Source organism: Pararge aegeria, chromosome 1 (assembly GCF_905163445.1).
Source record: "Pararge aegeria chromosome 1, ilParAegt1.1, whole genome shotgun sequence".
NCBI lineage: Eukaryota > Metazoa > Arthropoda > Insecta > Lepidoptera > Nymphalidae > Pararge > Pararge aegeria.
Genome location: NC_053180.1, coordinates 17,973,887 through 17,986,083, shown reverse-complemented (window position 1 = coordinate 17,986,083; position 12,197 = coordinate 17,973,887). Strand labels below are relative to the sequence as shown.

Here is a 12,197-nt window from a genome sequence, read left to right as displayed (position 1 = left end):
AACCAAGCCTGACCTGAACAAAATATCGTTAGCTAGATAGGTAGGTACTTAAAAACTTCGACATTAACAGCAAAGGATTAAACCTGCGACCTAGATGATTGGAATACTGAGCTAGCCGGAGGGAAACTTGTTTTGAAAGGTAAAAAATATATTCTTTCTAAAATTTAAATAATTTCCCATCAAAATTTGTATATAGCAGCATCCAGTAAAATAATTTTAACATCCTTATTGGTAAATTTTTCTGTACGAATTTATTCAACTGTTTGTTATCTGTGGCAGTCTACAATCTATCAATGTCGGTAAAGCAGTTTAATATCAAGTGGCGCCAGCTCTGTTTTACCGACGCACGGCCGATCTGTCATGGCGACGTTCGGTGGTGTACATTCTGTGCACAGTAAAACGTAAATAATGATTCTTAGAATGAATATTTTAGTAACGTGCGATAGAAAATCCCGTGCTTATTCCAAAATATCATGATCAAAGCGTGAGATATATCATTTAGGGTTAAGTGTGCGTTAAAATGGACAAGAAAAATGCCATTCGGAGAGGCAAGAGACCATCCAAAGTGCTGGAAGAAAATTATTGGGATTGCAGCGTTTGTACATACAGAAATAACGCCGAAGCCTTCAAGTGTTCAATGTGTGACGTTAGAAAAGGTAATGCGGATTGCAGTTTTAATTATAAGCTAACAACCTCTAAATCAAACTTAACTTTTCTTGGGAATTTCAGACGTTCATGAATATGGGCACTAAAGTCATTACTCCTATTAGTAAAATTAATTATAAAGGTAAATGAATATTCATTCAACGCATTAACGACGCATTTAATTAATAAAGTGTAATTTACACATAACCTTAAACTCGCAAAGAACAAAGTCTTAAAAGTATTGATTATTTTCGTCCTAAGTCTACTCTGGAAACGAAAAATGAGATGGTTGGCCTTCGTATGGTTAAACAAAAGTGCTAAAAGAGTTTGTTAGCCTATGCAAACTACTTTTTGTAGTTAGGTAGGTATTGTATGAAAAGTTTCATTGAAAAAAATCTAATTTAAAATACTATTTACAAATATTGTATAGGTATTTTTCCAAGGAAGGTTTATAGATTATCTTAATTAATTAAATCTTTTGTTCTTGTTAGACTTGCAGTTATTTTTTTTAGCTTCGTAATGTAAACAAATTCCCAAATAAAAGTAGTTCGTACGAATTCCGATTTAAAGCGCGTACTCTGGCGCTGTAGTCGCGTATAACGCGACTAAATTAAATTGTCTTTACGTCTACATGATTTGTTGGTAAACGTAGACTTTTTATTTTGTAGGGATAAAAAACGTTGAACTCTACCAATTTCCATACACCTACAATGTATAAATATCTAATTAGCGTACAGTAAAAATGTAAATTTTCTGTAAAAAAATGTATCATCATTATCACCATCAACTTAAAAAAATCATTTTCTATTGTTATTTATGCCTGCTTTACCTAGAAGAGAAGAATTTACGGACTTGACTTGGTTGGTATATTACCTAAATACATTAGGTAGGATACATTTAGTACATACATACTCCCAGAGTGTGGTAGGATAATTGCTTCATAAGTCGGCCCTTTAAGGGAAGCCTTCACATTCTAATCAACGTTTTCACTAAACCTAGTCGTCGCCTAAATCGAATGCCTAAGAAAGAAACGTGATAGGAATGGTCCAAGAAAAAAACCGTTTGAGTCACCAACTCATAGGTGATAACTATTCGCGATCTACAGAAGAATATACAGAATCCTCATTCAGCCATTATTATTTGCAGTAAATACAGTACAAATGCCCCGCGCCCGCAGAATGTTGCTGGCTCAAAAAAAAATTCCCATTTTATGGTAAACATTTAGAACTTTAGAGGTATAATAATTACTGTCGGCTGCTAAAAGGTACGAAGTGACCAAACTTCTAGCCTGTTCGAGAACACTACTAAGTGGAGTGGTTTTTGATTTCAATATTAGTCATGTACACGGTTTCCGCATGTTCTTAATTCTCTGGGTTACTTACGTTAGTGAAAACGAGAACAAAACTAGCAGACATGCGAAACTTCGCAATTTTAGTACCAACAAAGATTTTTTTCACACACCTGCATTTCGTATATATAAGCTCGGCCCCTATTTATATTTACGCCGACATATTTTATATTTTGTGTTTTTAATGTCGGCCCTACCGTTTTGCATGGCATAAGCAGACTGACTTTGTTCGCGAATTTAATTATTTTAGCTAGTAAAGAACTCTCGTGGTTTGAGTTTGTCTTCAAATTCTTGTATTAAATTAATCGGCTACTATTATAATCTACTTGCATATTATAATTGGTGTCAAAGAGTAGAGTTACGAGCTGTAAAATCAAACTGGTTTAATTATTAAAATTATTTGCTTTTAGCATGTACATTGAAAAACTGATAATGACATTATTTGCACTTCAACAGATAACCTAAAACTATAGTATAAGGGAATGGAGATACCTTCTAAATAACCTAAGTGTTAAAAAGTAACAAGCACATGTTGGATAAAAAAAATATCTCTAACAGGTTTAACCAAACTTTACCAAGCGATACCTCTATTAAACGACAAACGATCACACTATAAGAAAGTCCGAGAAAACTTAAAAATGCAAATATTTTTCTAACTAGCTTGACACAAGTTAATCCAATCCTTTAATTTAACAGTAAAACGTCGAGTACCTACCTACCTACGTCTTATACGGTTATTGGCAATACATTCGAAATGCAAAGACAAGGAACTGCTGGGGGCTAATGCGAAAACTGTGTTGTGTCGGGACGCTGGGAAATTGAATTTTGAGGTAGGGCGCCGACGGAGCGGAGCGCGGCGGGGGGTGGGAGATGCCTCGGGTCATACTTAACTATTCTATGTTACCGATACTGCGAGGATTTTAGCTAAAACAATTTTGGCTCGCAGAATTTAGAACATACTTAGACCTAAGCAGTGCATTGTGTCCAAAAACAGTGAAAACGCCCAGCCCACGTCTCACTTTACACCCGCAGAATGTTGCTAACTCACAATTTTTTTTTCATTTTCCCATTTTACGGTAAACGTTTAAAATATTAGAGGTAACAATAATGGCTTAAATTGCTAAAGTGAGTAACCGTTTTTTCGAGAAACTGTACTGAAGTTTTTGATGCTTTAATATTAGTCGTGTACGGTACGGTTTCTGTACATTCTTAATTCTATGTTTTGAGTTCTAATCTATGCTAGTCGTAAACAAAACATGGTCAATCTATTTAAACTTCTATACTTATATTTGTAAGAGAAAAGATTGTGTGACCCTTTTTTTGTTTGTTTGTACCGAATAGGTTCTGGAACTACTCGACCAATTAAAAAAAAATTAAATTATATAATTTTCGGTTTGGTAGAACTCTATAAAGCGAAAAGTTTCTTCATTGGTGATTTTTACCGACATTTCGTTGTCACTAGTTATGACGCGTGAATATATAAATGGGGTGCGTGCAATCTTTCTGGTAGCTCATAGCAAACTAAACGTGCGCCCAACGTGTGGACGCGGCTGCTATAACTCTGCCACAAACCTTTGATCTTTGTTAAAACACCGACACCAAATGACTCTTGCGCCAAAGTGGGCCACCATTCCAATACATACCATAAACAACCTCTCTACATGATAGCCATAATTGTATTGGTCATAACCATTCGTCAAAATGTTGGCCAATGTGAAGAGCCTGCATAAAAATGATTTCTCATATCCAACTGGTAGTTCACAAAGGTAGCGTAGGTAAACAACGTGTTCAAAGAAAAATAAACAAACCGTCCAACTTCGTCACTGCATTTTAAGAACATTATGTAGAACTCTATATTTTTATTTCATTGCACAGAAGCTAGAGACGCGTGCGCCAACTTGGTTCCCAAGTCCTAACCACTATTTTATAAATTTTAAATGCCTATACAAAAATTCGGACCGACTGCATTTGAACCTGCGACTCTGGCAATCGCTGCCTGAGCGCTTTAAGCTACGGCTCTCCTACCGTCGATGCCGAAATTAGTATATATGCCTTTTACATCAGCCTTATAGAGACTGTAGAACCAGCCTAGTGGAGCACTGCTTGATTCGATACTTAAATCGAACAACGCGATACAGATGAGGATTGCATTGCCATTACAAAAATTACGTATTGCCCAACTGTCACATTGTACCAGAACATATTTATTTGTTCTCTTTATTTGTACACCACTCAGAAAAATGAGACAAAAAAAAAGAACAAAACCATGAAGAATGAAGCAGGACACAAAAGGCGGCCTTATCGCTAACTAGCGATCTCTGCCAGGCAACCTTAGGATTAGGAAAACTAAAAAGAAAACGAATAGGTGGGGTACACTATTTAGTACATACATAAGAATATCTACATACTAATACATAAACCAGACTACACAAATACAAAAATATGATAAATACTCGTATAAAAAATAAATATACTAATACATATCTTAACATACCATAAATACTTAAATATGAGTTTGAGTAGAAAATAAATAATAATAGTCGTCTTTACTGAGAGAGATAATGAGCCTTAACAGCATTTTTAAATATGCCCAATGACTTCGACTGTCTTATGTTCAATGGGAGTGCATTCCACAATTCCGTGACTTTGACAGTGAACGTATGCTTATAAAACTACAAGATCTTTTTTAACAAAAAAAATGACTTCTCAAATAATTGTTATACAACTAAGAACTCAACGTAATCATCATATCAACCCATTAGCTAATCAAATAAAGCAAAATTTAAAACTGAATACCTGCAATACTATACAATGAATAGTGATGATATAAAATTAAAACGGAAAATAAATTAATTTAAGTTATGTAAGTAAATGTTTGACATGTTTTTTGAATGAGGTCAAAGAAGTACTAAAAATGTCACAGTTATTTCTGTAAGCATTTAAAAGTGAGCAAATTCGAAAGACAGGCGCATGTTGTCCTGCCTTGGTCCGACAAAAAGGTAAATGAAACGGTTTCCGATTTTGCAGGCGACTACCCGAACGCGGTACACAAAACTTCAACCTCTCCAATATTTCCGTTTAAATGTTAAATGTTTTCCTTCATCGTTGAAGCAAGTGGCATTTTAATTGATGAAAAAAAGGGTGCGTGCTGGGATAGAAGTCGATAGTCGAAGGCATACCCACTGGGTAATCACCTCTTCACAGTGGCGTGCATAGAGGGTATGCACAGGGTATGCAGATGATATAAAATGAAGAAAATCTCTAGTACGTTTTCTTCATTTTATATCACCTGTATACCCTGTGCATACCCTCTATGCACGCCACTGCCTCTTCAATACATAAACTAAATACATTGTTGCATTTAAATCAAGCTTGAATACTATGTGCTAAAACTAGCTTGCAGTTGCGAATAAATATGTAACTACTACTTTGATAGACACTTTGATAGAAAACGTGAGTGTACCCCGCTTAACTGAATACATCTGCGCAACATTTTCGAGGCTACAGGTGTATTATGTTGTTTGATTGCGCAAACAATGCATATTTATGCAATAGCGGCAATCGCGGTTGATTTTCTGTCAATTTTTGAAGAGTTCCGTTGTCTGTCTGCGGTACTCTTCATCAGATCTATCCTACTAATATTATTATAAACATGAAAGTGTGGATGCTTGTTACTCAATCACGCAAAAACGGCTGAACGGATTTAGATGAAATTTGGCATGCATGTAGCCTTTGACATGGAAAAGAACATAGGCTACCTTTTATCCCGATTCCTTAAGTAGTTCCCGAGGGAAAATTGAAAATTATTTACTAGCTAAGCTGCGGGCAGACAGCTTCGAAATTTGGTATGCATGTATGCTATAGAAAAAGATGTGTATACTTTCTATACAGATTTCTCAAATAGTTCCCGTGGTAGGATTGAAAATTGTTAACGAGCGATGAAGTCGCGGGTAGGAGCTAGTTTAAAATATAAATGGAACCATTTCGGAAAAAACCCTTTCGAACTAAAAAATCTTTTTGCAAGTCCGTATATAAATGACCGAGTTATGCCCGCACATACATAATAAAAACAAATATTCAAATTGAAACCTCCTCTTTTTTTTTTTAAGGAAGTCGATTAAAGAGCTGCGCACATCGGTGCACCAGAGAGGCCGTCAAATACCTTGCCTTGATAGTTTTTTAAGTCCTTGAAATTGCTTTGAAGTCGAAAAACATCCGGTGCTCAACAGACTCGTGATTTAAAAGGTCGATTCGAAAACGTGAACATCCTACATTGTTGGAAACTCGTTAAAAACTACTGCATTGCAGTAATTAATAGAATGATTGATGTTCCGGTAATGTTTATATACTGTAGGTATACAACATTGTAGACTCGTGAGTTCGCGTAAAATAACTGATTTAAGAGATCAAAGGTAATGTTAGATCTACCTTTACGTAAGTTTAAACAATATATTAAAACACTTAACAAATCGTGGTTACTACACGATTGATGAATTCCTTAACGACAAGGCTGCTTGGAAGCAGGCTACTCCGCTCTCATCTCTCACAAAACAGAAAAATTCTAAAGATGTTAAACTTTAAAATGATGTTGGAAAAGAGCAATCTGCTGAGTTTCTTGCCGGCTCTTCTCAGTGGAATTTGCCTTCCGAACCGGTGGTAGAGTCACTACAAACAGACTGACCTGACGTTTCAAAAGTTATTTGTACTTATTATAAGGCCTACTTGAAATTAAAGAATTTTCAATTTTTTTGAATTTTTGCAAATGTTATATAAAATAATACATAATTTAGTTGATTCCCTACTTCTTCTATGTAATATCGATTTTGCATGTCGTAGGTTAAATGCAAGGAGTAAACCTCCGTTTGCGTGGGCTAGATGGAAGACGACGTATTCGACAAATAACTTTTTATCTCGTGCGTGCATTGCTTTCAGCAGCAAATATTGTGAGACGGATATTTTTCATGTCAAAATTGGCACTTTTAGGAAATTTATTTAGGCAAAATAAGTATTACAAGCTTTAAAGTTTAGTGTTTTTTTTCTTTTTGTTTAATTTTCGCTTGGTAGGTACATATTCCTAAACAATTGTGATTAATTTACTAAGTTGTGGAAACTTCATTGGTTTATGTGATATAAAAATACGGCATTACTGTTATGTGTAATAGTACTGTTTGTTTCCCTTGAAAAGCTAATAAATGAATAAATAAGTAAATTTTTCTAAAATAACTTAAATCCGTAGTTCTAGACGCATGCGCAATGGTTTTAAATACTCACACAGCTGGCATACGCCATCCTCATCTAACAAGTGGCGTTGCGCGCTAACTCTCTCTCATTTTATCTCGGATATCTCGCGTTTTTAACAGATAGCGCTCCTAATTTGCGGCTATTTTTTCACTGGCAAAAATATATCATAATATTAGAAAAAAAATTAGCTTTAATTTGATATAAAGAACATCCGTGTAAGTCATAAACGTATAAATATATCAAAATATTACGTGCTTACACCTGGCTGCGAGGTAGTTGCGGCCGAGTGTGCAACGACACATATGGATTTTAGAATTCTTTACATGCATTGTTATGATGTGGATGATATTTTATTTCAAAGAGAAGTGAACGAAATTTTTTTTTTGAATATTAATTAACATTAATTTAATTAAAATTAATTTAATTAAAATTAGTTGCGGCCACTTTTGACTGGCTGCGGTGTTATCAGTGTATTCTCCTATTCATAAAAGTATGTAAAAATGTCTGTTTGACTCACTACTTTATGAACGTAGTGATTTTGCAGCGGGATCTCGTTCTATTAGTAAAACAAAACATTAATCTATATAAAAAAAGTGGATATAAACAATCGACTTACTAGAAACGGTCATAAATTGGTGATATCAGCATATCGTCTTAGGAAAGTACAGAAAACCTTTGTGATGCTGATTATATGATATTAAAACATGATACCGAAAGTATTATTAGATTTACCATAACATAAGTTTAAAGAATGTATAAAAACACATTTAATTCATCGAGGTTACTATACTATTGATGAATTTCTTATTGACAAGGTTGCGCTCTGCTTTCATCTCACACAAGATAGAACAAAGATTGTTAAATTGTAAAACGATGTTGGAAAAGACCAACTGCTGAGTTTCTTGTGGGCTTCTCGGTAGAAATCTGCCTTACTGGTGGTACAGTCACTACAAACAGACATACTTGACGTTTGAAAAGTTCTTATACTAGGCCTACTCGAAATACATGATTTTTGAATTTTTGAATTTTGAGCCCATCGTTGCTCCACAAGGTACCTCAACCCGCAAGCCGCGCATCAACCCTGCACTGGTGGCTGCGCAGGCGGCAGGTACCGCGCCCACAAGCTCACAGAAGCGGCCGAGGTCCGCGAACTCGCACAAGAAGAAACGGCGTCCGCCACGCCTCAACAACGTGGACAGAAGCTCTGCACAGACCAGAGAGGTAACTCCATCTTTTAGAACCTTGAGAAAAACTACTTTTCTACAAAAACCTCTTTTGGTACATTATTATACAACGTGTAACGGAATTACGAAATACTTTTGAAGAGTGCATAAGTATATTTCATAAGGAATCACCCTGTAAAAATACTAAAGCAAAAGAAGCATTTTCATTTTCTATACAAACGAATTCAAAACATTTTAAGTGTTGACAACCCTATTAAAGATATAAAGACCGACATGCACATAGTTCCCTACGCTACGAAACGCGTACCTAATTACTTTAACATGCAAAAGTAAAAGGGCTCTATCTTATTTCTTTCAGTGAAAACTATGGCAATGGTTTACTCAAAAATTATTATTTATCAGAAGTCTGTAAGAGATTGTGTGTGTTCGCAGTAGATAGTAGTAGTAGCACAGACGACGCCATTACCCGTGCTCCGTTCGTTATATTCCCTTAGTCGCCTCGTACGAGATCCGCGGGAAAAGGAGGGGTGGTGCCAACTTTATTCTGCATCAGACTTCAACAGACCAGACCTTATTTTTATTTGTTTTTGCTCATTAATTTTCTTTATAATTTTTAAGTTGGTGTGATTGTGTTTTAATGAAGTATTTCTTTATCTTCTATATATAATAGTGGGTATTCCTAGTCCATTAATCACGTGATGTTTTATTTTTTAATCGAATTATATAATTATTTTGGGTTAGAGTAGATCGGATGGTTAATCTGAAGAGGCTGTCAGTGTTTAACGTTAACAAAATCACGTGTCGAATTAATTACCTCGTTTTCATCAAGTCGATTAATGAATAAACGAAAGAGACAGTAAAATAAATACAGCAGGTGATATTCAAAGGTCAATAAAAAATATGACTATACTTATCATAGATAATTTTATGAGTGCCTTGCATATAAAAACAAATCTTTGAATATTTATATCGGTTCACTTAAAAAATTGGCTGGCCGGCTGACTTTACACCTGCTTGTAAACAAGATTCCCTCATGTAGCGAAGAGTTTTATACAACCATTTAAAATTTAAGTGTACTGTAATATTAATTATTTAGCTAATTTGCATAATACGAATCGACCACACGGCGTTATTTTTACCCGACCACAGGAGGGTAATTTATTTTATTTGGTAGAAACAGATTTAGCCTATTTGGTTCAATGTAACAACAACGTGTAAAAGAAAACCGAAATAATACATCACATGCTATTTGAGGTAAACAGCCGAATCCCGAATAGTTTTTGAGTAACCACTGCCATAGTTTTTACTGAAAGGAATCTGATACAGCCCTAACATCACATGCAATATTAAAATCATTTGACTCCTGTCACTTTATATGGTACGCGTCGCGTAGCGTAGGTTCTTACTATGCGCGTGTCGGTGTTTTATCTATAATAGGGTTGTCATAAGTAAGAACTTAAGAGTGTTTTGAATTTTGTATGGATAAATAAATATGCTTCTTTTTATTTAATATTTTACTTCCTTCAACTCTTCATTATTTCATAATAATAATTTATTTCTTATAATTTCGGGTCACCAGATGTTGTTTTACAGTAAACATTTTATTTATTTAAATACACTCCAACACAATCTACTGTCAAGGACAGTGTGCTAATCTTTTCTAATTATACGGAATAATATTCAAACTCATTCGAAGAAAAAGAAAAATCAACTAATTCACTCAAAGTTTTGAAGTCAAATTTGAGATGAAATTGCCATTTAAATATTCATTAACACTGGAGTATGTTTTATCGTTATGTATTTTGAAAATAACTCTGCTGTAAGTTCGTAATTCTGTTACACGTTGTATAGTGGAGACCACGACTCGGCAAGCGGAGTGTAGGGCGCCCCCGACTAGGTCGTGCGACGACTTTCGGAAAGTGGCAGTCATCTATTGGACACAGAAGGCTGGGAGAAGAAAGAGTTTCCGCTGCTTAAAAGAGGTCTATCTCCAGCAGTGGGTGCATATTAGCGGATGATGATGATGATGAACTGCTATACCTCAACTGGCTAGCCCGCTACTATCTTAGACTGCATCAACACTTTAAAAAGCCTTTACTTGTAGTGGAATATAAAATACAAGTCGGGACTCGGGCTATAGGTACAGTAGGATTCACAAAACCAAATACGAACGTCACGGGTAAACATCACGTGTAAAACGTTTACCGTGTTTACCTGTGACGTTAGCACGTGACGTTAACACGTGATGTTGAAAGGTGACGTTAACACCGGACGTTAGAACGTGACGTCTACACTAGACGTTTACAAGTGACATTTATACTTAGGTCTGGCCTTCAAATGAATATTTCAATTACAATTTTTTCATTACATTACTCATTCATTATACATAATAATCACATAATAATCAAGTAATTGTAATGAAAACCCTGTTAGGGTGCAGCAATTGGGGTAGTAGCGAGGCGGACCATTTAATAATAAGTTATTGACGTTTACCGTGTAATAACTAAATCTATTTTATAAGTTAGAATATCCTTTTTTCACCAGGTAACTGTCAGTGGCGTGACGGTTGTGATAACAGAGTATAAGCCCAAGAAATCTGTCACGAGCAGCTCCAGTGACGTCGAGTCGTCCAACGACACACAACCCTGATCTCTCGCTCCATTTTATCATCATTTGGATCTATCTATCTCTCTTGCACCTTAATCAGGTCATTAAAGGTCATTTGAAATGCGGGTAGTCTGAAAATGAGACTTCATTTCATAATCATTCATTATTGTATTAATGTTTTTCATGTACACAGGAACTATTAAATTTTAAATTCTTTGCCACATAGCTTCGAGTAAATTGATTAGCGTTTTAGTACGTGGCCGCATATAACTGATAACACAATTCAAATATTTAATAAAAATCAAAATGACTCTAGTTCTTGTATTATGAATGTCTCACTCTCTGATATTACTAATGATACTTAGATAGATATCAAATTATCCAGCGATTAATTATTTAATATATCTATCGGACGGGAATCGTGGGTAGTTTAAGAATAGAGAAAATGTATTCAAAACATTGAAAAAATATTCAGTAAGTAATACATATGCGCTTGAGCTTTGAGGGCTGTGGTAGAGAAGAAAATCACTAATCTCTTTAACTAATATATGTTAAGATAATAAAGAACTGCCTTCGACACCCGCATGGCACGATCCGGTAACGATACGATCGTAAACTACATTTTCCCAACAACAATATTTACCGTTTTAGATAGATATCAAATTATCCAGCGATTAATTATTTAATATATCTATCGGACGGGAATCGTGGGTAGTTTAAGAATAGAGAAAATGTATTCAAAACATTGAAAAAATATTCAGTAAGTAATACATATGCGCTTGAGCTTTGAGGGCTGTGGTAGAGAAGAAAATCACTAATCTCTTTAACTAATATATGTTAAGATAATAAAGAACTGCCTTCGACACCCGCATGGCACGATCCGGTAACGATACGATCGTAAACTACATTTTCCCAACAACAATATTTACCGTTTTAGATAGATATCAAATTATCCAGCGATTAATTATTTAATATATCTATCGGACGGGAATCGTGGGTAGTTTAAGAATAGAGAAAATGTATTCAAAACATTGAAAAAATATTCAGTAAGTAATACATATGCGCTTGAGCTTTGAGGGCTGTGGTAGAGAAGAAAATCACTAATCTCTTTAACTAATATATGTTAAGATAATAAAGAACTGCCTTCGACACCCGCATGGCACGATCCGGTA

The 12,197-nt window shown here is 35.2% G+C and overlaps 1 protein-coding gene across 1 annotated transcript; it reads left to right on the top strand.

The window, feature by feature from the left end:
* The first annotated feature begins 367 nt into the window (after positions 1-367).
* Positions 368-11,371, top strand: LOC120624262 (YY1-associated factor 2). The gene is made up of 3 exons (XM_039890712.1): positions 368-656; positions 8,286-8,455; positions 10,963-11,371. The coding sequence occupies exons 1-3, from the start codon at positions 521-523 to the stop codon at positions 11,065-11,067; spliced, it is 411 nt and encodes a 136-aa protein (XP_039746646.1). The 5' UTR covers positions 368-520; the 3' UTR covers positions 11,068-11,371.
* The last annotated feature ends 826 nt before the right edge of the window (positions 11,372-12,197 follow it).

What these genes read in the sequence shown, in the direction of transcription:
- LOC120624262 (XM_039890712.1), top strand. Translation starts at nt 521, where the DNA reads ATGGACAAGAAAAATGCCATTCGGAGAGGCAAGAGACCATCCAAAGTG. An exon ending in AATGTGTGACGTTAGAAAAG is followed by an intron (nt 657 to 8,285) that starts GTAATGCGGATT and finishes TTGCTCCACAAG; the next exon opens with GTACCTCAACCCGCAAGCCG. An exon ending in GCTCTGCACAGACCAGAGAG is followed by an intron (nt 8,456 to 10,962) that starts GTAACTCCATCT and finishes TTTTTTCACCAG; the next exon opens with GTAACTGTCAGTGGCGTGAC.